At 43.6% G+C, this 27,993-nt stretch overlaps 1 protein-coding gene across 1 annotated transcript; it reads right to left on the bottom strand.

Annotated features, from left to right (window-relative positions):
* Window positions 1-372: 372 nt before the first annotated feature.
* On the bottom strand, window positions 373-27,978 carry FGF9 (fibroblast growth factor 9). Its single transcript, XM_050333185.1, has 4 exons — window positions 27,706-27,978; window positions 26,721-26,984; window positions 20,114-20,217; window positions 373-1,660 (listed from the first exon to the last, which is right to left on the bottom strand). Exons 1-4 carry the CDS (start codon window positions 27,845-27,847, stop codon window positions 1,415-1,417), a joined length of 756 nt encoding a protein of 251 aa, XP_050189142.1. The 5' UTR covers window positions 27,848-27,978; the 3' UTR covers window positions 373-1,414.
* Between the last annotated feature and the right edge of the window lie 15 nt (window positions 27,979-27,993).

The following is a 27,993-nucleotide window of genomic DNA, read 5'->3' as shown; positions in this document are numbered from 1 at the left end:
AAAGCAATTTTCCATAAAAGATATTACAATGACCCCTACGGAACTTGTATAATTTCACAGTAGATAGTCAAGTGCACAAATAAACATGTTTACAAGAGTGATCCTGTTAACCTGGTTCTTGCCCTCTGAAATCTTTATGTGCTCTTTGTGGAATCTTAAAATTAGTACAAATGTTGTTGTTATCATGTTGTTTCTGGCATTCTCTTTAGGAAGAAAAAAAAGCATATTTATCATTTAGCGTTGGTATAATCTGCAATAGGTTTTAACAAGTAGAATATATTCCAACTCCTATATTTTTCACAGCTGTGAAATTTACAGTGATGTAAGAGGTCATTTTATCAGAGAGGAAATATTACAGACACATAAAAAAGGTTGAAGACCCAGTTTTCTCTTTAATCCTCTGGGGTAAGCTATGAAACAAGCAGTCAGAAGAGTGAGGACTCAGTGTCATGAGTGGTGTGCATAATTGTACAATAATATGGGCACAAAAGAGATTGTCGCCTTTAGTACATGAGGGTCACTAGAATTTATTATTATTATTATTATTACCTTTTTATTGTTGTTGTTTTTTTTATCCATGCACCTTTATATTTACTTGCATGAATTTACCACAGGTTCATAGTGGCCTTTGCCATTTTAATGCTTACAGAGCCTAAAGCTTCCAAAATGCCTATCTGGCCTGTACATATTTCATTAAAAATAAACTCTATATAATAAATAAATATATAAAATAAATAAAATGTTGCCTTTGGAATTTCTATAAATAAATTTAACTTTTTATTTTTATTTTTTTTACTAAGAGGTCTTTGCTTTAAGCTCAGTGGGCTGAGACCCAGAGAGCGATTAACTGAAAAGTCTCTTGTTTAAGTAAGACTGCACCCTCCATGCCTTTGTAAATGCAGCGTACACTTGAGCAGGCCACCAGCCAAAAGTCCTGATGAATCAAAGTATGGCAGCTATGCTGATATATGACGAAGTACAACTGATCAAAAATTTAAAAGCGTGTCTATTCCCCAGCATGCATCAGGCCTTCCTCCTCCTCAGCCTCCTCCTCAGCCTCCTCCTCCTCCCCTTGGCTTCTCTCTCGCGCGCTCTCACTCCCATTCATGCTCTCCCTTTCTCTCTCTCTTTCTCTCTCTCTCTCTCTCTTTCTCTCTCTCTCGCACTCACTCTCTCGCGCTCCCTCTCGTACTAAATCAAGCGAGTGGGCATAGGCTCTCCTCCAGGAGGACAAACCTTTAAGTGCAGAACAAAATCAGCATGTTCCATCCAAGCCTCCATCATACATTATGCATGCGACAAAGTTTGGCAACAGTGGAGCTGATGTGATGACACAGCTAATCAATAAGAACCCACCGCATGAAACCTTTATAGTGGTTACTTTTTAAGGGCTCAAGTGAAGGAATTGTCTTTGTCAACTTTGGCTTAAAATATCCTTATATAGTTCCGGTACTTTCTCAGGGTCCACTGGTCTAGGTAAAAAATGTGTAAATTTTTGATGCCGTTTAGTCCTAGTCCCTTCTCTTGGAGTCCCATCTTTATTTAACGCAACGTAGTATCGTCTTCCAGTGTCCACATGTTTATATAGATTTGATGAATATGTGTTATACCAGTTTTCTTCAAATTGCTCTCTGAATACACATTCCTGCGTTAATTTTTCCTGTGGAAAGAAAAGAAAAAGCAGTAAGGAGATAGCCACTAAAATAAGCTACTTGTTAAGGAATCACTATTTTCATATCTCGAAATAGGTACCTCCTTGCTAAATGGTGAAATTAAACATTTCAATACTCCTAGTTTTAGCTATGTAAAGCTGTATTGCTGGCTATTTCAGTAGGCAGTCACAGGGGTGGATAACTCTATGTAAAGTAAAAATGATTCTCCCAAAGTGTCATTGCCCAAATCAATACAGCAACTACAATGCTGAAAACAGATATTTTCAGTTTTGATCATTCCCAAGCAGATCACAAGACCTTACCGGACTTGTATAACTAATTGCTTCAATCATGAGTGCAGGCATTCAAACAAAGAGACATAAGTAAAGAAAACTAGAACTGGTTTGCAGGACTATAATAAAATTTATGGTCTTAAAGTCTCTATGTCTTTTCATTGCATGGAGAACTCAATGCATTTCATTAATTTAAAAAGACACAATTTACTATCCTTCATTGGTTTTATTATATGTATCATGGAACCATGACCCAATAGAGATCTGAACAGGAACACAAACCCTGTGTGCTGAGATTAAGTTAGGCAAGGAAAAGTCCTCCAGGCTTGCCTTACCAGGGTTGTCCTTGTGTCCTGTCCCACTGACTTGGCACACAGAAGACATCAACCATTCATGAGATCTCCCGGCCACAGAGTTCCACTCCTTCCAGTTAACCCACTTATTCAATCTATGTGTACCCCTCTACAACCTTTTGCTCTAAATAGGTGGGGTTTGCTTAAAATGCAGCCACCTGATAATCGGATCTATTATATAGGAAGGACTCACACAAGTGACTGAGCAAGAACACTGGAAAAAAGATGGTGAGCTCTAGCATGGGAGAGCTGATGGAAAGCTGGGAAAAATAAGCCTGAAAATAGTCTTTTCAGCTGGCACAAAAAAATATAATGATACTTCAATATATTTTTTTGTAACAAGAGTTCTCACTGTTGTAACGCTCTTATCAACCAAACCCAGCTTCCAGATGAGGATCAACTTCTAATTATTTCTACAAAGCTCCATACGATGCATGTGTTTTATAGACATGAAATTTTTAAAAAGTCCTTTTAGATAGATGCACAGAGAAGGAAAAATAGAGACCAAAAACCAGATGCAGCAAAGCATGTGTGACACCTAAGCCATAAATGTGCGCCTGAACACAATAAAGGAGCTTCCGCTCAAGTTCCAGTGCCCTCAAGAAGCCACCTTCCATGACTTAATCCAGAAGCATCCCAAAGTCCACCATCACCAAAGCTTGCAGCTTGCCCTGGGGCTGCTGCTTTGGGACCACCTCTGCCACTTGAGACTCAGCTCACAACCCTTTCCCAAAGTGCTGTGTCCCAGATGTTTCACTGTTGATTTGCATGGCAAGCACTCTGCTCCCAGAGTAAAGCTCTGCAGCTCACCAGGCTTGGGGACTGGGGTCCCAGCATGTTCCAAGGAGCCTTACACACCTTACAGGAGCCACCCAGTAAACATCCCGTGTGGGGAAAGCAAACCGCGTGTGAGTGGGGAAAGCAAGCCAGCACCCCTCTGCACCTGTACATACTGGGTACTGAGCTGCAAAGCCAGGGTGCTCCTCAGCGCCTAAAGGTCTAGGATTTTAAGGTTTCTTCTAAATTCAGCATGTGGCAACTCCAGGAGGCAAGAAAGGCAGCAAGTGAGCAGCTTCTGATTTCTGACTGAATGAGGTAATGGGTACCTCATTACCACTCAGTAAGGAGAAATCCCTGACAGGAACAGGTTTCACATGTTAAACACTTGAGAATTCACTGTGGCAGCGACTGTAACCCTGTGTGGATTTAACAACTTATTTTAGAGGGATTTCTGACTGTGTCATTTTTAATGTTCAAAGTAGCTCAAAGACAGCAACACTCTGTAGTGGTTATAGGCAAAAGAAGCGCAAATCTGTCACATTAAACCCTTATCTATGGGCCAGATCCTGCAACCTCAAGTTGATAATTGTCTCTATGTCCTTTGCCAGCTTGAAAACGCAGCTGCAATGAGTACTACTGGACCAGCAGCAGCTGCAAGTTACACCCATTGCAGTATTCCCCTGGTATAGCCTCAAAAGTACAAACTATTATGAAAAATATTCAGCTGCAATAAAGATTATCTGTAAGTATAGGTTTCATTAGTGTTTTATTTTGCATGAGGTTTAAAATCACTTTTTTTGCTTTACGACAGAAGCAGATGCTAAGGGGTATTATATGCTGGGCCTATATAGGTCCATGGGGAAAAAGAAACCAATTCAAATTGTTTTCCTGCTCTCAGAAGGCAGTAGGATCACATGACAAGCACTGCAGAAGCACTCCCTACTAAAAATAGCATCATTTTAGGAAGATATTTCAGTCCTATCTTGAATTCATTAATTATTCACTTCATCTGCATTTTTTTTAGCATCATCATAAATTTCTATCTTTGCAAGAACAGTACTTCCCCATGCCCTGAAGGAGAAATTTTAAAATAGCCTCTCTTTATCTGGCACGTTTGATGGATCATGACAGTGCTGTGGCACACATAACTAGCAGACCTTGAATCAGGGGGTTTGCACTGTACTGTACTTGGGATGAGTTAAATGGATTTCAATCTTACAAATTCAATATTTATTTTACCAGCCTATCCTGTTTTTACTTTCCATTCACTTACAACACAGCTAAGTCTATTTTGTCCTTCAAAAATGGTAGAAATTCTTGTATAAGCAGTAGGCAAATACTTCATGAACTTGACAGAGCAGTAAGGATGCAGGATCAGATATGTAGGGACACTAACAATCAGCCTTTCAGAGAAGTGAAATAATTTGCTTATAAATTCATCAAACCTTTTCCTTCTAGGACACCTAGAAATTCTGGTTGTAGTCAGAAAGCACTGGAGCAAATCAGTGTCAGTGAGTTTGGATCAGATCCTGTAAGTATTGTGGGATGCTAAGATCCCATAATACCCTTCTTCCCATGCCCTGCAACGTCGTTACAATAATGGCTCATCTAATACCAAGAGAGACAGAAATCAACACCCACCAGGACAGTCATGCATGCAGAATCACAGAGTCATTTAGGTTGGAAAACGCCTTTAAGATCGTCGAGTCCAACCATTAACCTAACACTACCAAGTCCACCACCAAGCCATGTACTACCACCACCCTGCATAGCATTACTAACTCACACTCACGTTTTAAGTATGCATGCCATTATTCAAGCCAGAAATGAGCATAACACAGGGTGAGGCTGGCCCGTCCTGCCAACACCACCTTCTTGTCACACCAGCTTAGGATGGGAAAGTCTTGACGAAAGCAAACTCTTCCAGTATGGAAAGGATGTGGTGTTCCCTGATCGCAAGTGGCTTGCATTTCTACTTCTGGCTGTGACTTTCAGAAAGTCCCTCTATGCACAGTTGAAAGCAGGATTTAGCCCTAGAGTACAGCAATTTTTGCATACTTTTATTCTAGCGACTGACTTCTCTATCAATTTTCTAGTGCAAACATTTCCTTGCACCATACTTAGAGCTGCTAGATGTCTTTGTCGAAAGCTGACACAAATACCAAACATACCCAAGTGGAACAGCTATGGAAAGTAACCTGCATTCCTGTGAAAGGGGAGGCTGCCTGCCTTGCTCAAGTAATTTAGTTCAGGGCCAAATAAGGAGGTGACCTCAAAATTATATCAATCAGATGTTGCACCACATTCCACGTGTTTTCTATGAGGACTGTTCATGGAGCATTCAATTCAAAGTAATTGATTTTCATTTCACTATATTTCCACTCTTCACCTGTTCATTTTTTTAACTCAGAATGTTCAAATAATTGAATTGTACAAAGACACATATATCACAAGGACAAACCCCCAAGACAGATTTAATTCAGAAGTCTGCTAATACCTGGTCAGTATTAGCAAGCCCAGGACCCCCTTCCCTTCCTACATTCTCTACCATCTAACAAAGGACAAAAATAATTATGTTTTCCTATTTCCAGGCAGATCAATTAAAAGTGAGATTGTAAATTAATAAAGTACATAGTTACAGCCATCACAATGAAAGTTTTGCTAGCTTGTTTAAAAATAGCTATTCCTGTGAAGTAGTTCATTATAAATAAGTGAAAAAACCCACAAAACACATGTACACTGCTCAGAGAATGGTTTCAGGACTCTAAAGAACATAGGACATTTGTGATGCTTATTAGCTGAAAGAACAGTACAAGGTCCTATACAAAACACTTTAATATTCTTTCTTTCTTTTAAATAATCCTATGGAGCTAGAACTAGTATTAATTTTGTAATCTGACAAAAGGAAGCCTCTTCAGACCACCATTCCTAAAATCACAACAAATACCTTTCATGCCTAGCAAACTATTCTGTTCTATACCACGTATCATTTTCCCTTTTGCAAACTGCTACAGTGATTCATAAGAGACAAACATCTAACCCAGAACTCCAAACAACTATTAACAAGAAATATATCTGATGTAGTCAGCACTTCCTATACACCTGCTCCACGTTATCACCATATTAATCCATTCTGTCTTAATAAATCACGTTTGAATATATAATCTCCTAAATAATTTCATGGAAATCCCTCATGGCATTAACAAAAACTGTGTATAAATAAAAACTGTGAAGAGAAACAACAAAAAAACCTTATTCTCTTCTGAAGTGGTTTGCTCTGCTGTTCTGCCTACCAACACACACGTTTTACATGCCGTTGGCCCTTCCCATGCTGTAATGCAAACAGCCTCTAGAACATACTATGTTCAGCTAATAATTAACACTCATCCAGAGCTGTCATAAATAAAGGTCTAGTTTAGCATTTGCTGTGGTATTGTCTGAAGTCCCATGCTCAGCCTGTTAGTCTCTGGCTGGGTGAACAAACTCCAGCCACAATGAGAAGCCAAATACGAGGGTCCAAGCAGCTCCACTTTCTTTTCCAAATTAGACCACAGTGTGAGGCAAGCTCTGCACTGAGTGTCTGACTTAGTGAGTGTCACAGAGCTTTTTTCAGAATGTTTTTTCAGAATGCTTTGTTTGATAATTTGACAGAACATGAAAACAACAACAAAAAAGGAAAAAAAAAGAAAAAATTATCAAAAGGACCAGCTGACTGGTTTTTTGTGTTCGTGTCAGTACTTCTCCACAAACCTTTCAGAGAGAAACCCTGCAGGGCCGGAGGAGAGACAGGACAAACAGTCAGGCACCCATGTTGCCACTCACGCACATTTCATATTTCACAGCACTTCTAATGAGATGAGGGAAATCAGATGAGGTGTCCTGGCAAGACCGCAGTTAGGCAATTGCGTTCTCCCTCCCTGAGGTCACCTTGTACTTTCACAGAGATGTAGTATTCATCTTCCTTTCTTCTCCTAAGCCACTTAGTTAAAGTTATTTTTATATATAAATCCCCACTTACAAAATAAACATAAAAATGTGTGACTGTTCTGTGCTGCTGCCATGGAGCAGTTATGACAGTGCTTAAAGATCAATACCTTTCAAAACAAAAATCCCAAGACCCAAGAGAACCTGGTCCCCTTGGGATCACGATTGCCAAAAGCCACAATACCTACACAGATACGCACACTGTGGTGATTCTATGTCCTCATGCAGGCGACAGAAAGCCAGAGCTTCCTGAACAAAGCAAGCAGACTCCAGTATCAACAGTAAAATCCCAGGAGACTCAGTGCAGGAGGGATTTCACTGCTTCACCCCTTTGCCCTGTTGCACCACTTCTCCCACTCCCTTGTTCTCCACACTATCATGGACCTTCTCTGGAGGGATGAGAATGGGATAGGTATTACATTATCCCAAGGCTGTTTATGGAGTTCTTCTGACGTGAGCTCCAGGAGGATGAGATGCCAAATAGGCTTCAATCCATTTTTGCCACTGCCAGCTGCTCAGCTCTTGGTTTTACTGATATTCACCCCTTTGAGAGTCTCCTTTGCAGCATCTGTCAAGCTTTAAGCATGCCCTCCCTGGACATGAAATCATTACAGGACGAGCAACCCCACTGTGCCTGAGCTTGCACCTGCCAGCATAGGCTGCCCGTCAGCAGCCATGCTCCTGTCCATAAAGGCTTGATTTAGATCTGTCCAGCCAAGTGCATGAGATGAAAACTCATTTTCACCTAAACAACCAGAGTCTGCTCATGATGCTTTTGGATGTCATGACAAAACTCCTGGGACAAATCTCGGGCTAGGTAAGCTGTCACAGTGTCATTTCTCTGCAAGCTAACAAGCTTCCTTCTCCACACCACAGCGGAGCAGGACCAAGACAAAGTCAACTCTTACAAAACAAACAAACAAACAAGCAGGTGTGTTCCCCTCCCTTCCATGCCAGCAGGATTTGGCACACACTGTGCCATTTACTAGTCACACTTCTGACCTCTATTTTATTTTTGGTTCCCCCAGCACAATCAAGAACTGCAGTCATCAATGTTATCTAAGCATCTAATTCATAACGCTTGGCTGAACCCTTCCAGGAATCAGAAAGCAAGGTGGTATGCAATCTGATACAGGGGCCAGAGCCAATTTTTAAAGAAGAGGAGGGAAGAGTTCCTGCCAGCTTAAATGGAACATGGATCAGGCTTGCAACGATAAAAAGGCAACAAATATTTTAAGACACTAAAAGAACCATTTCAGGCATGCTCAGATTTACTGAAGACTGTAACTTGACCTACCCCAGCTCCCCACTCCACAAATTCTCTTCTATCAAAAGACAACATATATGTCAAACTAGAGCTGCTATCCTACAGCTACACACACATACTCTTCAGCCTGAATACTAGTTAAGCTTTTAACTGAATGGAGGTTTTTAAATAAAACATGCTTCCTTAAAAAAACATCCTTTTCCTAAGGTGGAACATAGCACAAAAGGGTTTTGTCAGTATTTTTTACTTTATTATGTGGTTCTCCAAGCACAGAACACAGGCTTAAAGGAAAGATGGCCCTCTTTCAGTAGAACGTGCTGCCTCTTGCAGGAGCAGCAAAACTCACATGCTGAAAGACGTTGTAAAGTGGGGGATAAGAGGCACTTAATCTGCGTGAGTCTGCACATGCAGTGAGTACCCCCCAAACTGGATTTATCAATCATAAGTGACGCATTTCATCTCTCAGCTACAAGGTGTCACCATAAAACCAGCAGAATGCCCAGTGCCTCTCATAAAACACTTTTGCCACAGGGATCAAATAATTATTATACATACGTAGTGATATAAATATACAATATAAAACTACTTCATGTTTTATTCTTTCAGCAAAACGATTTGGTCAAGGACCGATGAACAAAAACCTGTCTCTGTAGTTTGCTATTAATTTTATGCAAAGCTGCCTGCTAGGTAGTAGCTCAGAGGACAAGGACAGTACTGACCACATGGTCGTTCTGGATGACAAACAAACACAGCACCACAGGCTATCACAGTTCAGGAAGATCCAGCCCACCAAAATTAAATGCCACACATCCACTGGAGTCTTGGAAACCAACAAACTTGCCAGAGAGATTTTAAAAGCTACAATGCTTTGGTGGGCACTGCAGCAAAGAGTTGGCACTCTAAAATCTTTACCTGGCAGGACTCAATAGCATATTCAGTTTAAGTTGTTTAAAAATGTGGCCTTTTAATTTCCCACCTTTTTTTGTACAGGAAGGCCAGCATTTCAAAGAGCTGCTGCTGAAGAAAAGATGTCACATTTCCCCTTTCAGACAGCAGTGCTCCTCCACTGGCAAACACTTCTCATAAACGATCTCTCCAGAGATGACTCTTCAGACACTTCCCCCATTCCCTTTCCCAGGGGCAATTCCTCCATGAAGTCATGGATTTAGATAAGCAATTTTTAGTATTTCACTTTCTGAGTAGAACAAAAAGTATTTCCTTAATATTTCTCAGAAAACTCCCACATCTTTGGTGTTGCTATGCCCTGCCTTTGGGAAATGCTGGAAGTCAGGTGGCTCTGCTCATCTGTGAGACCCCTACTTCTCACATACACATGCACACCAGTGGACCTGTCTTTCAATGGGTCAGACTTCAGTCATGCAGTTAATTTCAGCTTTGATGAAAGAAGTTGTCATTCTGTCTGAAAAAAACAAGATATATATATATATATATAATACCAGCTTGAACAGAACAGGTGACTGAAGAGCTTAAAGACCAGGCTATTGGTCTTCAAGTCCCAGGTACCTGCAACATAAGGACTTTCCAAAGAATTCAGGTTTTTAGAGTATAAGGAAAAAAAGAACTTGATTTTTTGTTTAAACTTTACAACATTTTTATATTCCAAAATAACTCAAAAGATTTTCCTGAAGTCTTCCCCAAAAATTTTCCTATTCTGAGTCTGACTATACAGGAGATGTTGTCCTAACAAAGGAATCAGCAGGCCAAAATCCCCCTGGCTATGGAAGAGTATACAAGTTAAAAGACTGTCTCTAGATTGTAGACTCTCACAGGCAGGAACCTTGTCTAGATTTACATTTTTAAAATGATGAATACAATAGGGTTCTTATCTTGATTGGGATCTGCTGATGCAACCATAAAATTAATTGGTGGGTTTACAGGAGCAGGTTCAATCCTGATTCCACTGAGGTCAATGGTATTTCAACCATAATAGAATCAAGTCAAAATTTCTCCTGAGTCACAGTTGCCTCTATAATTGTGTTAAATTTGAAGAGCAAAGTTTAGCAGATTAAAGATGTATGGCCTAGGCCAGACCTCAAAAGTATGCAGCATCCACACCTGAAGACAAGTTTTACCTCAGCAGCAGTCTGTGGTACACAGATATAAAATCTTATCTTCAAATCAAAAGTAGTGGCAGAGGTCTGCCTTTATAAAAGGAATGAAAAGGAAACAAAAGGGCTTTATAAAAGGGGGAAATATGGATTTGCACTGTAATAGGCTTTATTTCTTAAGCTTTTTGAATGCAACACAAATGAATTGCATTACTGTCCATCACCAAATCATCCAGAGCACATTTAAACCCCAAAGCAAATCTCAACTTAGACAAAATCCCTAATGAAGTCCCTGCAGGGCAGACTTTGTCTACTCTGTCTTTGAAAATGATGAATGGCAAAGTGGGAGAGAGTGCCACGTTCACATCTCCCTGGATCCTGAATCAGAAACAGAGCACATCAGATCTTTATCTGATGCAGTGAATAATCCCCAAGCACATCTCAGTGTGTCACCGCTGCTGATGCTCTTTTAGCAGGTCACTTCAACACGGTATTCTCACATCAGCCAAAGACACTGAACCTTTTCACAGCTCTGGATAGTTAACACAGCTAGCTCCAGAAATGTTCAGAGCTGTGGTGACTGGGAGCTACACAACTGCAAAGAAAAAAATCTGAAGATGTCTCTCTCTTGCTTGATGGGTAGGATTTGGGTTTGTGATTCAGTTATGCCACTTCAACAACTACCTGCTTTCAGAAGCACAGTGCTCAACCCATCTCCCATTCCACATTGCACTGGATTCCCTCACTGAGCACTGGTGCTTGCCCAAACAGGCAGCAAGCGAGTTTCAGGAAGCTAAACCAGAAGAGAAGCAACCCTACAAAAACAAACAAACAAACAAACAAAACAACAACAAAAAACACACACACAAAAAAACAACACCCAAGTTTTTTTCTGTGGCTTTAGATCCCTACAATAACCTCCTGACACGTCAGACAAGTGTTGGAGCAAGAAAAAAGAAGTACACAATAGAAGGAGGAAACCAGAACTGCCCTTTCTAGAAGGGGGTTTCTGCAAGGTATTAGATCACATTGGCTGCCTCCTCAAGCAGCATCTCTAATCTCCCATTTTCATAAGAACATAAAATTCCAGACATCTTTAGTTAGAGGAAAGCAAATCATCAAACTAACGTTTGAGCTGGATCTTGCTTAACAAAGCTTAGCTTTTTATATATGTCTAGACACGCACACACACATATATAATACATAATTTATGTAGAAGATACTCTAATACTTTCCTGTCCCAGGCATGTAGTGAGAATCCAAGATCAGCAGTGAATTACAGACCAAGGTAATGAGGTCACTGAAGGTTTTCTCTCATACAAAATTATCTTCAGACCTAGTAAGCATCTGAAATGAAGTCCTCTGAGGAATATCAAAGATCTGAGGAAAAGTGTAGTATCTATCTCATAGACACTATTAGTAGGTGTCCCTCTTTGGTGACAGGTGTTATAGCCTGTGAAATTCTGATTTAAAAAGTACTTAAGCCATAGTTTAAAAAGCACCATAACAGTTTCTCGCAGAGCTTTCTCGCTGTGTCAGGTTTATTAATTGAACTATCAATTCTTCCTAAACCAGTACCCACATCTCAAACAACCTTCCTTTTCTACTGAGTCCTTCATACCTTGCTGAATGGGTTGCAGTTTCTGCTTTCATCCCCAGTGCTAGTACCTGTGGAGAACATCATTTAACAACACTTAGTTTCCAGGAAAGCTGCCCATCCAAATTCCAAAAGACACTGTCTGCAAAGGTGCAGTAGATGAGGTAGCTCAAGTTTCAGGGCTTTTCTCAGACTTATGCCCTCCACAAAGGAAATGTCCACAATAACAGAACTGTTTCCTGCTGTACAGTGCTTCATTTCCCAGCTGCCTGCAAAATTCCCTCTGGCCAGCTCAAAATCTCGCTTCCTCACAACCTGAAACTTGACCATTATCCAACCTAAGCTTTCTTGTGACCCATTCAAACCAATCAATTCTTGTACTCTATCTCAAGGACTTTTTTTTTTCCTCCCTGGTGTTAAACCTCAACACATTTACAGAGAGCAAGAGCATACCCTCTCAGTTTTCATTCTGCAGGCTAAGTCAAAATCTTTAGACTCTATCATTTGATAGCCTTTTCATTCCCCTGATCAACCCAGTAAGCCCTTTCTGCACCTGTTTTGGTTTCAATTCATCTTCTTTAACACAAGTGACCACCTGCATTGTGCATTTAGACTGCATCCTCACAGTGCTGTATGCAGTGGCACTGATTGAGCTCTCCCTGAGCCTCACAGGCACTTTAAGTCATCAAGGCCCTTCCGTGAGGTTGCCTCCTGTGCTGGAAATATTTCCCAGCTTAGCAAAAATTTCAATAACACATCACTACCTTTTTATGGCGAGATGTTTAATGTTCTTAATAAAAACAGGGAATACAATGAATCCAAGGACCAATCCATAAAAACTCCACTAATAGCTTCACTCCAGTCTAACACCTTTCAGCACTCCCCATTTCTGTCTTCTCTTCAGAGTTTTCACCATCTATCGTACAAGTCTTCTATTAACACTAATTTTATCCACTGTAACAAATGCTCTTTTCTGTAGGTCATACCTAACACAACCCTGCAGATAAGCACAATTTCCCATTTCTAGAAAAAGAAATTCCTACCGAAAATAAAATACTAGGCTTGCCTGAAACTATTTATCCTGCTTCAGTAAACTCATTTTGCATGTACATCCAGGTCCTCCTTTGCTGTTTCATTTAGCAGCACATTCCTATGCCCCGAGCACAACCCAAGCCAGACTGACAGCCCTTCAGCCAAACCATGCAGCCAGAGGTACATACACACACACTTGAGGACAGAAAACACCTGCATTGCCTTGGAGAGAAGCAAACACTCCCTCACCAGGGCTTGATCCCACCTTTGTGCTACACCTTCCAGTGACTTGGGAGGGAACCACTGTGGCTGAAGGCCTTCTGCTTGGCCAGATTTGTTTTCCACTCTCCTGCTTCAACTCCCCAGGCAGCAAAGAAACCCTTGTGCCAGGAAAAGGGAGTGGATGGATGGTTGAAGGGAAAGTAGCTGCTTCTTTTAGCTGAGGTGTTGGCTGCCCCTGCTCCCTTTGTTCATCCCGTGACAGGAAATTCCCCAGACCCATGTTACCACCCCAAGGAGTGTATCAGAAATAGGACTAGTCCACTTAGCATCCACATTCAGATTGTATTCCATTTACAGTTCCATCTGGGTATACCATGTTGGCAAAGACTCCTGTTTCTTTTCATTTAATAGCTTAAAACGTTTTTGCTTTATATCATAGTATACGTTTCAGGACCCAAATAAGCTTTATTGCAGGAATTTCCATTTTTATCCCCATGCTTCTACACCTCTAAGACACATGCTTTTCTGCAACCTGCCCTTCTCCCATTCCTCACAGACACTCTGCCAAGCACTCACAGCCTTTTAGTCTCCAAATCCTTGCTTGCAGTTTCACCCTTGCTGGGATAGCATTTCCACAGGATTTTTGCATTTCTGACAAAGTTTCAAGTTTCCTTTACATTCAGAGCCATAATCACCTTTTTGAACTGGGCCTCTTCAGATCTCAGAGTTTGCCCATCAAATTAGCTACAGGCCTGCTTCTTGCAGTCTCCTGCTTAAAGCAGATTTACCCAGGAAAACACGGGTAACTGTTGTTGCTAAAACACACCAACAGGTTTTTGACCATGAGAGTGCCAGCTTTTCCTGAGCAATGCTGCTTGTGAGGAAAACCTGACCACTCCTTGCAAGTCAGCTCCCATAACAACTGCCTTCTGTCTCTCCACCATTTATACCATTTACTAAAGGCACTTTATTATTGTAATAATAATAATAGCACAAGCAGAAAGGCTTTAAACCTGGTGCTGCAGCCATTACCCCTCTGGGATTTGACCACTCTCAGCCTAGAAGTCTGTGCCTTCGCTCAAGGAAATGGCATTCAATTCTCCTTCCAAAAATTATGCACTGTAACTGTACTGTTTCCAGGCTCCACTCAGCCACAGTACTTGTGATGAACACTGATGAACAGATAATCCAGATTATTATTAAACATTAAAAAAAAAAAGATCTCTGTGAAGTGTATGGAAAAGCTTTAGATCAGAGGTGTTTAACACTAAAAGGAAAGTGTGATGACACTGCAGGGTCATTTATTTATTTATTTAGATGCCTGTAGTGATCATACACTTGGCCCAAGCTGTTCCCAACATGCACTTTCAACCTGTTTTTTTCTTGAAGTTGTTTCCGTGCACCTTGACCTACCATTTGAAGGGCTGAACAATTCCCTTCCTTTATTTGCATGGGAACATAAAAGATATTTTTAGAATGCAGCCAAACAAATCCATGTCTACATCAAGCAATTTTCAGTAAACTATGACAAATTGTCCCTTTTTTTGTCAAAAAAAAATTCTGTTCATCTATCTTTGTAGCTGCGTAGCCCTTGCAGGACTGTGGGGACCCAAACAAAAGCATAAAGCACTGCAGGTGCAGCCCTGCTGGGACAACAAAGAAGCATATCGTCACCTCCCTACACACTTGCTGGGAAAACATGTTTCTTCAAGGACAATTCTCTCTCTCGCTACCCTCCTCCACCCTCTCCCTAGTGTTTTAGGAGCAAAAGGCAAGTTTAGTGTCCCAAAACAAGCTTACAGATAATTTTTTGAAGGTCAGCAATTTATTACCCTGTTAAAAGCGTTCTTAAATATCACCTTGCAGCACACACCCTGTAAGTCAAACCCAGAGGTGTGGAGTTCCCTCTCTGGTTCCCAGTCTGGGCTCTTCAGCCCTGTACCAGCTGCTCTGTGGCCACATGAAACTTCTCTTTTTACTCTCCCCTGACCTCTCCTTCTATGCACTTCAGGCCCTTTCCCTCTTCCCCAGAAGTCCACCATCTCCACTCCTGCTTTATTCCTTCCCTCTGCACAGCTCCCTGGTAGCTGCTCCAGGACTTCCAACTACCAGTATTCCTCCTGACCATCCAACCTGAGCTGTCTATTGTGACCTGCCAGGGTCACAAAGAGCAATGAGGGCACCAGCATTCCACAGAATCATAGAATGGTTTGGGTTGAAAGGAACCTTTAAAGCTCATTTAGTCCAACCCCCTTGCAATGAGCAAGGACATCTTCAACAACATCAGGTTCCTCAAAGCCCCACCCAATCTGACTTTGAATGTTTCTAGTGATAGGGCATCCACAGTGTGTCATGGCAACCTGTTTCAGTGTCTCACCACCTTCATAGTAAAAATTTTTTTCCTTATATCTAGTCTGAGAAGAGGAGTGGGGAAGGTCCATGTCCTTGGGAGATCGGGGGGGGCCAGGGATGGTAGCAGTGGGACATAGCACAGCTCTCTACTGCTGAAGCTCCCAGGACAACCAGAGCAGCTGAGGCGAGGGTGTTCCATGGTCTTGCTGTGCTTGAGACAGTACAGGACTGCCTCAGAGGACAGCCTGCAGTGGGAACGACGGGCATCCCATGGTATGGGTACACATCACCGCCTGCCACATGGGTGCCACCTTTTAATATTCCCAAAGGCAGCATCACAACGCCCAAGAAAGCGTGAAGGTCTTGAGACTGATCAGAGAGACCTCCCTCACTGCATGGCATGGCCCTCAGGGACACAGCTAAAACACATTTGCAAATGTTCTTGTCAGAGGGGTTGGAAAAAGCTGTTTGGCACTTGGGAAGGAAACAGTCTTTGAATCTTCTCTTAACACCCTTAGGGTCCTGTCTGTAGTTTATATTTTTCCTCTTTTCCAGTGACAAGCACAGTAGCTGTTGTAAAACATGATGAGTCATAGCTGCAGGCTGCAAGGGAAAGACAAGGTAAAAGGAGAGCAGGGACAGACAAAACGGAAAGCTGCTGTCACTAACCAGCCTCCAAGTCATTGCTGTGTAGCTACCACCGGCTCCTCTGCAGTACCACATGCATATATCTCTAGCTTTCCCTGGCTAAATCCATGGCTTGAGGAAGAACTTGAGAACAGCCATACTATGTTACACATATCTGCCTAAGAGCAGCACAAGAGTCACTGTGCCCTTCTGACCAGAAAGTGCAGTCAGAACTGCCCACTAACTGTGGGAACTTGGGAAGAGTTTGTCAGGTAGCTAATCTAGAAGAAAAGCAGAACTTTGAGAAGGCCAAGACCAACATGTTTTGATCAAGATACACTGAAACTGCCTTTACTGTTGTCTTTCATGAAAACTGTCAGTGATCACCAACCCTGGTTGCGCTGCTTTGCCATATGTCCCATCTCCAGTGGTACCACAAATACACTGGGAAAAATCTTCCTGTGACAAATGTTTCAAACACAAACATTGAAGGATAGAAATCTTTTAGGTCACTGATTTGATTCACACCTAATATACTTTTCATGCAGTAATTTGAATATGAATATGACAGTGTCATGGACAAAGGGCACCTGTTCCGATAGTGTCAAGTACTGAATTCTTCTCAAGTGGTGGGTCTAAGCACCTATTTAGATCCACAAAGTTGATGTAGAGCAGTACCAAGTATTTCTTGGGCTACTATTCAGTTGTGTGTGGGAAACAGTTTTCCCACCTTAGGAAACAGTTTTCCCACCTTAGGAAACACATTCACAGTGTCCTAAGTGGACATGTCACTCCATGACAAAGCTGGTGCTATTCATGGCCCTTTGAAAAGAAACCAAGACAGAGGGATCCAGTTCCCAGCACAGCAGCACAAAGACAACTTACTGGTGCTACAGAACAGTTCAACTCAAGTGACTGCTCTGCTTAATGCAGGTGAAAAACTGAATTAAGTTTTTTGTAGTCTATCATATATCAGTCTCAAACCTACTCTTGCTTAAACTAGTCTTCTGCTTCACCAGAGAGATAATTACATGCTGGATTGTGCCTTGATCTTGTTCATGCTGCAACATTTATTCCCTCAGAGAACTTAACTTTCAATTAAGTGGACTTTTTGGCCAAAACCAAAATGTTGTCACTTAAAAACGTCCAGCCACTTCTACACAAAAATTTGCTCTGAGGTCTGCTTATCTCAGTGTTTCTAAGAGAGCTGACAGTTGCTGAAATATAGGCACTAGGATTGCTAGTGTTGACAACTCTTTAAAGCATCATCACATTGAGTAGCCATTAGAGGTTATATTTCATTGGAAGTAATGTAATTCAATTACCATCACTCTTTAGTATGTCCCATCTCTGGAGGCTGACAACAGGCCGTATCATCCATCAAATTTTAACCTGAACTTTGCATTCTGGCCTCATAGATTGCCAGTTCTCCATTATGAACGGCTTCATATTTTTAGTGTCCTTTCTTAGGGAAAAGAGGTTATCCAATTATATTCCACATCCATCTGCCTGCCTGTCTCTCCTTCCTTGGCTTTTCAATGAGTTTCAATCAGGAGGCAAAGGTCTTCAAGAAAATTAAGTTCCTATCAGTTTTGCAACTAGTCAGAGGCATGGTAAAGAAGAGAAATCATTTGCACGTCCCACTTGGGAGTGGTAAACTATGCAATCCCTGCAAACTGACAATCTGGTGAGCATGGACAGCTAATACTGTCTCTTTCTCCATACAAGAAACACAAAAGGCTGAGGAATTTGTGCTATTGCAGGGACAGAAGGTCAGGGAGACCCAGATGTTGTCCTGTGAGACACAAACCCCTAGGAAAGCAAGCTCCTTTAGAACTGCTGTTCATAGAACAACTATTTCATAAATGCAGTGAACTTAATAATATACAAAGAATTTCTTGTGCATATTTCTTCAGCAAAGAATGTTTTGAGTAATTCACTCTGACAGTCGAACATATTGCAAATACAAAATATAAATTACACAGAAAAGTGATGTAACATTTGCTTTCCCAAGTCTATGCGTTTGAGCTCTATCAATAAGCACATTTTCTTTCTCAGAATATCTGAAATGCAGAGTAACTGATTCACTATGTTTATAAGTTTAAATGATTACTCTTACTGATGATTATCAACATTACTGATTCATATTACTGTTGTTGTTCTGCCTTTTTGCTGCCTAACAACCATAAAAGTACTCATGACTTTGCTAGTTCTTTATCACACTCATCAACTGCACAACTATTGTGACTTATGACAACTTATTCCTCAAAGGCAACTTTCTGTCATTGCATCCATTCCCTTTCTCACTCCCTCTCCATCCATCCAAAATTTACCTCCTCCATATTGCCATTTACGCTAAATCACTTTTCTTTGGCCTTTCGCATTCACTGGCTCTCACCAACTCTATAGCTACCCCTCTCCCATGTCCACACATCCTCCATCCCAGTCTTGCCCCTCATTCTACTACCTCTTTTTCTGTCTCCCACATACACTATTATCTGTATTTTCTGGCTTCCTCCCCTAGCCTGCTCTTTGCTCAGAAGATAGTTCCCTTCCCCTCACTCACACAAAACTTTACTAGAAAGAGATCAGTGAACTTGGAAACCCTTATAAAAACACTTCTGCTGGACTTTCCTGGTCTCACTTCCTTATACTCCTCCATGGATCACATTTATGGAAGCTGAATTTCCCTCTTACTCCTTCTGTTCCACCTGCCCACTCACCACCAAAATCTCATGTTTTCTCCCACTCTCATTGAGGTCCCCACCTTTTCCCAGTTAGTGCTGCTCCCTGTGGCACAGTTATCTTCAGCTACACCCAAAGCCATTCTCTATCACTTTAACTTCTTTTTGAGTATTTCTCTGCAACGTTTACTCCATCAGTCGACCGTTGTCACCTTCTCCTCTGCTTCTAATGACCCTCTGTGAATGCATAGCTTCACTTTGCTTTAGACATTTGCTTACCCTTCAATCCTTCCATCCTCTTCCTCAAAGACAACTCCCCACTAGCCCTTGTAAACTTTGGAGGTTGATATTTTACTGCTAGAAGAGATTGCCTTCTACTGTTTTGGGGAGTTACCTGATCCATTTCAGATGCCCCTTGCCCACAATCTAGCCAGGGTGTGAACTCCAGCATACATCAGAAGACTCAAGCATTCCCAGGTAAGGGTCACATCATACGCGCGTGCGCGCGCGCACACACACACACACACACACACTCTCTCTCCTCTGCTGGAAGACAGCCCATGCTGCTGAGAACAGTCACCCATCAGCTGCAGGTAGGCTGGCAAACTCCCACATCTGAAATACCAAGTTTTACTCCTCCCTCATAGCCATTACTCACTCCTGCTGCCATCCCTTAGGGAGCACCAGCAGAACATTCAGGACAAGACCACCAAGCCTCTTGCCCTCATTCCCATACTTTTTATAACTTTTGTCACACTTCTGTTTCTCATTTTCTCATCCACATATGCCGCCCTTTCTCTCACGCTCTACCTTATTTTGTCAATTCCTAGAAAGCTCTCTGCCTACGCACAAAAGGAAGCCACTTTGTCTCAGTTTAAGTCTCTACTGAAAGGACACATTCACAAATCTTACAGTACAACCTTTAGTCTTCAATGCCCAGCTCTGGCCAGCAGTCTTTATTGCTTGTGTCTGAATTGCCATTCATCTGCGTTATTACTCTTTCCCAATTTTGTCACCTTTTCCCTCTCCCATATTCATTATGTCACCCACAGGGTCTAGTTTCAAATTAGATTGCAAGACATTTGGAGCAGAAAAAGTGCTCATACAGTATATATACCTAATGCAACAGGAGGTTGTAGAAGCTAGCCTTTCCCCCAGAGAATAAAAGGATCATAACTGCCCAAGGCTAGTGGGAACTTACCGAGCCGTACAGTTCCCCTTTCTCATTCATTCCAAGGTAAAGTCCACTGTCGACTCCTCGGATGCTGACCAAGCCCACTGCTATACTGATAAATTCCAGTATACCTATAAAATGCAGGGGAAAAAAACAAACAATGTATATATTGTTTCCATTGAAAGATTTTTTTTTCAGATGTAACTGATCCCTGAATGTCAAGCAGCTATTTTTAAGGCTGTTTTCCCATTTTCTGTATTGTTTAGAGGAAGATGAGGAAAAAATGAATATACAACAATTAACGTCCTTTGAGTGCCTGTTAGAATGATGAATTGCAGACAGCATTAACATATTAAATGAAAAGATTACTCTAAATCTTTCTCATCCTTTCCAAACACAAGCTCAGTTACGCTCTGATTTGCACAACAGATAGCACATTCAGAGAAAAAAAAAGTTTTTAGAGTGCCCAAATTAGCAGAAGCGAGGAACTTATGAAATTTGTCTTGCAAAATAAATTCTGAAAAAATACGATTTAATCAGAATTGTGAGATAAAACAATGTTACACATGGAACCTAAAGATCTACTTCCAGACATCAATGAATCAGGAATACAGGGAAAGATTTACTCACAGTATGATCTTCCAGAGGCTTGAGAAATGACAGTCCTTAGTATATTCCACTTTCATGAATTTCTGTTTAGATAGTAACCATTCTCCCTGATATGTTATTTATTAATCTCAAATTCAAAAAATAAAATATGCTTAACCTAAGTAATAATGTATACATGATTAACCCCTCCCATGCACAAAACAGCAAGCTTACACAGACATTTGTGCACATAGAAATAATATTTTGCCAAGAAGCACTGCTTACGCAAAGCTCCCAGATTCAGCATCCACGTGAACAGCACAGCAAGTATCTGTATTAAGTATTGGCTCATCTGGTTCTAGGGGCTTGGGGATTTTCTGGCAGCCTTCCCTGCAAATTGCTTTCCTCTTCAATGAGGATGCTACCAGCCAAACCTTGCATAAACCTAGAATTCTTGTCTAAAAAATGGAAATTGCTTTCTATTTGGGAGTACTCATTTTAGACAGTAATGATCTCACAGGAGTTATCCAGCAGCACTCAGAAGCACGCTGCAGTATTACTTTCTGAGTCACAAAATAAAGCACAGAGTAGCATTTTCAATATATTCTGTGAATTTTCATGCCTAAGCACATCATATAACTATTTTTAAAGCTCATTAGAAACTATATATACATGAAATAATAAAATAACAGTATAGTATGTGTTGAGCCTCAGGTGGCCAATAAAAAAGCACTTTCATGGATTTTTTTAACAATTAATTTGGCATCTCCCACAAAATAGTTGAGCACTAATCAATAACAGGCATGAATCACATAAATCTAACATGGCACAAGTTGAAGCCAATAGGGAAAATTTATAGCCCGGCTAATGTAAAGATGAAAAGTATTCCCTGTAAGGGACTATTGATCATTACCTTATATATTATTCAGTACTACAAACACCATAGTCGTACTGTTTTGATAACCCTGTTTTAAGGTCTGGGCATCTTAAACCATTCTCTACATATGCACAAATAAAAAATACTTGGGGGAAATATTTAGTAATTGTGGATTCTTTTAAGCAATATAAAGTGGCAGCATGCTGTTTATCTGGTATATGTAGTATCTCAGATACAATCGAACCATTGAAACAATTTAAACATTCCCATTATATCTGGACAAGCAAAACTTCCAGATTTGTTACTAAGGCTTTTTCTATAAAGCCTTTACCAAAATACCATGTTACTTGATACATGTTACCAAGCAATTTTAACTGAGGTTAAATCTTACATCAAGTGTGTATTATACAGTACTATAACTAAGTTAGTGAGTCTGGCATCTTTCACAACAGTCTAAACGTAGTGTTTAATTGTTGTCCTCATTTCAAATATTGCACACTGCTTAGTGCATAAAAAGAATAAAAAAGCACTGTCACGTCCTATTGCAAGTGCAGAAGATGAATTTAAGGTACTTGGCTAAGAGCATATTTGAGGTCAGAATAGAGACTTCTTCATTTGAAATATTCAAAAGCCTATTCACAGCAAATTTTATGTGCCATATGAAGTCCTTCAAGAGATTATCTGGGGCTAAGCATACAGTCTTACAGAAGTCTTGTCAGTTTAAGGATTTCATGATTTGCCCCTACAGTTCTGTGAATATTTTCACTGTATAGTTTCTATAATATAGTACTTAAGACCTGAACCAGATATTAAAATAGATAATCCTCTCCAAAATGAGGCTGGATCAAATGGAAATCAGGACATCTACAAACTTTAAAAGCTAGGGCCCTATTTATAGCTAAAAATGGGGAAGGGAAGCTGTGAGGAAATAACTGTCTCAGTACATGGGGTACCAAATTTCTCTTCACCAGACACTGAAGCACCACTTCAGTGTAAAGACCCATTCCTTCACAAGAAGCTTAGGAAGAAAGTTTATTCCCTTTATGCCCTTCATGCACCTTCTTCTACATGATCCAACTTTGACCATGCTGAATGGCAGCAGGACACCAGCCTGACATAAAGGCTGGTCATGCTCTCCTGTCAGGGTCACAAGTGAGAGGGAGTGAATTGTTCACAAATGTGAAATTTTAACTTTCATCTAGCTTAGCTCTAGTGAAGAACAGGCCTACAGAAAAATTTCCTTTGGCTTTTAAGCGATGGATACCCCTGCAACTACACGGTCTTTTTGTTGTTGCCACTTTGCCCTTTGCACATTTTTGTCTTTGGCTACATATAGGCTTTCTTTGTATTGATGGGTTGAAGTAGTTTAGCTTCCCCTTAGAACTCTAACGCACTGAAGACGATGACGAAGACGGTAAACAAGTATCTCTGCCAGCCAGTTCTTTGTAGGGCTTCCAAAGGAAGCGAAGGGCAGGGGAGGGTGAAGGACTGCCCAGACCCTGCTCTCCCCGAGCTGCTGTGCGTCCAACGATCGCCCACCTCGGGAAGGGCAGTGGGGCGAGGGAAGCGGAGCCCTTCGTGGCTAAGAAGCCGGCGGGAGGACAGTCCGGTGACGGAGTGAGGGAAGGAACTTCCCCGGCTCCCCTCCGCCTCCGGCGCCCCCCTCCCTTGCTCCCGGCCGCCCGCCGAGGCTGCGGCGCGGGGCTGCGAGGAGAGGCGCGGGGCTGAGCGCTCTGCCGGGATGCGTCCCGCCTGTCGCAGCTGTCACCGCTCCGTCCGCTCCCCCACATGATGCCAATTAAAAGACGGGAGCGCAGACAGACACAGCCCCCCCAGGCAGCAGGGCCCTGCTTCAGTTTCATGCTCTTATAGCACCCTTGCCCGCTCCCCCTCATCCCCTCCCCTTGCAACGCTCAGTAGCGGGGGAGACTGTCGAGGCCGCTCGGCGCCCTTCCCTCCCCCTAAAACCTGGCCCACAATTCCCAGTCCCGGGGGCCAGAGCCCTCCCCGCACGCATCGCCTTCCTCCCGCCCGTGCTGTCTCTGGGGAGAGCCAGCAGACCGGGGTGGGGGCCAGGCCCGCCCCGCCGCATACAGCAGCAGAAGAGGCGGGCAGCCGCAGGGACCCCCCGTCCGTAGCCGCCCCCGCGCTCTCCCGGCCCTGAACCCGCCCCGCCAGCCCAGCGCCAGAGCAGGCAGGGCGGGCCGGGAAAGCGGGAGGGCGGGCGGCTGCGCGGCTCTCGCAGATGATGAACGCAGCGGTTCCTTGTAGCAGCAGGTCCCGGGGAGCGGAGGTCACCTGCTGACAAGCTTTTTTTTTTTTCCTTTTCCTGCATGCTCCTATTTTTTTAATGCTGTGCATGCAGTACTTGTGCTGACGCACAGAGGCACGCCTCTCCGCTGTTACAGAGTTCCTGAATTTACAATGACTCTAGTGTCTAGCCAGTGCCCTAGACTAAAGGAGACTGCATCAAAAAAAATTTCTTTTGTGACCCAGGTGAGATAAGACTTTGATCACCTGAGATCGCATTACGGGGGGGACCGAGCCGGGCTCTCCCGGGGAGCTTTTCTTTTAGAGATGGACATCTTGCTGCAGGAATTGCGAAATGCCAGGGCTCCCAGAACCGGGCGAGTATAGACACACAATATGGCTCGGTTTACTGTATGCAATAGGCACACATCCAACATAGCATCACAAAAGAATTACTCTTATCTGATGTCTCTCCAGAGGTGTGTGCGTGTGTGTGTGTTTGTGCGGGGAGGGGGATTCCCACAGGGCAGAGCCCAGAGAGGAGTTTACGCGCAGCCCCCGATGTTTTCTCTTTGTCCTCCTTATTCCTGAAGGAAAACTTCCTTCTGACGCGTACCCCCACATTCACACACACGCGCGCGCAGGTTTCCCTGCACACGCTCGGAGGAGACCATGTAAACCCCTTCTCCCTCGGGCAGCTCCTGAGATGGGATGCAGAGCTCCCCAGGATCATCACAAGACTTTACAATCACCAAAACCCAAATAGCATCTGCTATTCGGTGACCTCCCCGCAAACACAGCAACAATCTCAGGGCACCGATAGAAAAGCACCGAGATCGTCTTCCCTCCCCCAGAGAAGCCGAGAGCCCCAACACATCCCATGGGTTCACCGTGCCCGCTCTGCCCGACCCTGGAACGAGCTGGGGCATCACCGGCGCACTCCATGGGAGAAGAGTTATCATTGGGGCGAGTCCTCCGGGGGGAGAGGGAGATCAAACCGACAAGGAAAAAAAAAAAAAAAAAGAAATCAATCTATTTAAAGCCAAGGCGCTGCAAGGGATGGAAGAGCTGCCCCTTGGAATTGTCAGCTTCCTACAACTGCGGCTGGATAGCCATTTTTAAAAATAGACGCCGCGAGTAATGTGGTCACCGCCGCCTTGCGAAGGGGAGCAGCTGGCGGCCCTCCTCTGGGGGCGGCGGGGCCCCGCGGGCAGCCAGCCCCGCACCGCCCCGGCTGCCGGTGCGCAGCGCCCTACACCTGCTGCGGCCCCGCACCGCGCCTCCCTCGCCAGCTCCGCGCAGCGCCGCGCCTGCCGCTCTGTGCCCGCACCGCAGCGGGCTAGGGGAACCTGCAGCCGTAGCTCAGCAGCCACGCACGGCGTCTGCATGTGCCAAGGAAAACGCCTAGCTGCAAAAGCCCCCCCATTCCCCTCACTCCGCGGCTGCCTGAAACACTTTCCGCACTTTTTCTCGCCAGCAAGCTTGGATGTTGCCCCCCAGGGAGAGCCGCGACGCTCCCACTCGCCCTGCACCCACCCCCGTGGATCCCGGGCGGGTGGGCGGCGTGGGAGGGAGGTAGAGCCCGTAAGCAGCATGAGAGTGTCAGGGAGCAGCGGATGGCGGGGGATGGAAGATGAACCTGCGACCATGCGAGAACCTCAGTCCTCTCTTCCCCCGCCCCCCCCCTCCCCTTCCCTTCTGAGCCCTTTGGAGATCATCTCCTACAACACCAGCATTATCTAAACAGCCTCACAAAGCAATAAAATACAGCTTAGATATCGTTCAACATCTGGCATTAAAATACAAAGAGAGAAAAAAATCACCACAGGACTTTGTTTTTACGACCGAATTTAAGTGCTGTCAGGTTAGTTCACTCACAAGTTAACTCCTTCCAACAGCTGGGAGCGTGGTGAGCTAACCTGGTGTATTTTCCTCACCCTTCCTTAAGAAAAAAAAAAAAAACAACAAAGAATCAGCTCATCAAGGCTGTTTTAGTTACTTTCATGCATTCAATCTGCCAAGCCTTTAACAGACTCCTTGGCAGCAGGGAAGCTCCAGGCCCACCGGACTCGCGTGTGCATATGCATGTGCATGTGTGGATGTGTGCGTGTGCATGCACAGGCTCTCCGGAGCGGCCGGGGCCATCAGCCCCTTCAGCCCTCGCTGCTGAGTCACAAACAGCGTCCCTGGAAAGGAAATCCATGGAATGCTATTTCAAATTCGCTGCCAGCCTGACACGCCACACAGCTATGGAAAGGCAGATTTTGGCGCAGGATTCCCGGCGGGTTCCGGACCCCACCTGCGCTCCCTCCTTCCCGGGGCGCCGGCCACCGGCAACGCCGCACAGCTGCGGGTGCGGGCTCCGGCGGGCGGCGAGCACCGCTGCGGGTCGGCTGGCGCTGCCGGTGAATCCTCGCCGAGCAGCGAACCAGACTGGGTGTGCAGTTCGGGCAGTTACTAGGGCAGGTAATCGGCAGAGAAAACGAAAGAAAAGCCCTCGTCAATTTGCGTATAGGACGAGAGCCACTCCCTCCAGGAAACTCGGTGAATTTTAAATTGTCGTGGTTAATGATTAAAAACCCTTTAAACTCGCGAAATCAAATCATTCAGCAGAAACGTCCCGAGCAAAAATTCCACCACCACCACCTCCCAGTACGCGTCTGCTCTTAAGCAGAACTTGAGGCTACACAAACACCGCTACTAAACACCCGTCGACTTCGGCGAGGGCTCCTGCTCCGCCGCGGTGGTGCCGCTCGTGTACATCTGCACCCCCGGACACACTCATTTTTCCCCTCAGCGGATCAGCCATCAGCACAAACCCCCCTTCCCGCCCGCCTCGAACCCCCCACCGTCCCCCGCCCGCAGTTCTGCCCCATTATTTCATCACATGACCACTAAAGGGTTAAGGATAATACCTACCAAATCTGCTGTGGTCTTGCCTGGTTCCCTGGATAGTACCATTGGGGAAGATTTCTAAATGAAATCCAGTCCTGCAGTATAGCTGTCTCCGCCTGAGGATCCCCTTTAAATGGTCCAAGTCCGTGACTGCAGGCCCCCTGGGTAGCCCACCTGCCTCAGACTGACCCAGGTGGTCACTTAACAAAACCGGACTATCCACCGGCAAAACGGGCACATTCCCAAAGGGTACTGCATCCTGCACACCGAAATAGTTCCCAACTTCACCTAAGGGAGCCATCAGAAGATTCTGCTTTTAGAGAATGAGAATAAACAATAATGATGGTGCCAAACCCAGGAGATATAAGATTAGGTATATTCCACTCCTCTCCCCTCCCTAGCGCAGTTACAGAGAAAATGTTCTTTCTTCAATCCATTAAATGCATAAATAAAAGTAATATTCTGTTTTGACTGGTACAGGTTCAAGGTCAAACCAGTTAGTCTAAGAAACCACCACTTTATACTCACACACTGACATATTTATAAACATATAGATGTGTATATCTATATAAATGCATATATCCCCAGCTCTTAGCAAGCAATACGGTCTTCAGCCCATCCAACTGTAATAAAGAAAAAAATCCGTAGTTTCTCCATTTGGTTTAAGATAAGAATGATCATAGCAACTTAAATACCTAGGCGTTATAGGGATTTTTTTTTTTAAGATGCACAGGCTACGTCAGGATTTATGGATTCTGATTCCAGAAAGGCATGCGCTGTTTTTACTCTATAACAGACTGCATACATCAGCATGAATCCTGCAAAGGGGGAGGGGGGAAATCTCACGTTGTTGGCTGAGATAAATCCAAAAAAAAAAAAAAAAGGAAAAAAGAAAAAAGGAAAAAAAAACTTTTGACGTCCAAATCTATTATCCAGAATTCTCAGGAGGCTCAGCAGATGTCCACTGGTTTAGGATTATTGACGATCCACAAGCAAAGCAGCAACATACAAGTGCTTGTGTCTTTCTTGGCTGGCTCGAAACAGGTGTTGCTTCTGCAGGGCTCCCTGTGAAATGTTGTACTCCAGCACTGAGCTGCAGCTCTTGACTGTGGATCTCCATCCAGCACGCAGAGTGGCGCAGGAAGAGGCATTGGGCTGGGTTTAAGGTAGTCCTGATTGCTGCTGGAAGGATTCTCCGAGGTCCTAGCGCTCAGCTCTACCTGCTGCAATACCGAGCCGCTTCCAGCGCTCGGCACGGCGCGGAGCGGCTCTTGCCGCTCTGCGGCAGCGCGGCGCT

The sequence above is a fragment of the Myiozetetes cayanensis genome, unplaced genomic scaffold (genome assembly GCF_022539395.1).
Source record: "Myiozetetes cayanensis isolate MyiCay16 unplaced genomic scaffold, myiCay2020 scf5-8, whole genome shotgun sequence".
Classification (NCBI taxonomy): domain Eukaryota; kingdom Metazoa; phylum Chordata; class Aves; order Passeriformes; family Tyrannidae; genus Myiozetetes; species Myiozetetes cayanensis.
This window is presented reverse-complemented; position numbering and strand designations above follow the sequence as displayed.

Bases quoted from the DNA above. Each gene is read 5' to 3' on its own strand.
- FGF9 (XM_050333185.1), bottom strand. From the start codon at position 27,847: ATGCCTCTTCCTGCGCCACTCTGCGTGCTGGATGGAGATCCACAGTCA. The intron at 26,985-27,705 runs GTATGTTGCTGC...TGGCTCCCTTAG, and splicing joins CAAGAAAGACACAAGCACTT to GTGAAGTTGGGAACTATTTC. The intron at 1,661-20,113 runs GTAAGTTCCCAC...TTCTTTCCACAG, and splicing joins AAGGGGAACTGTACGGCTCG to GAAAAATTAACGCAGGAATG.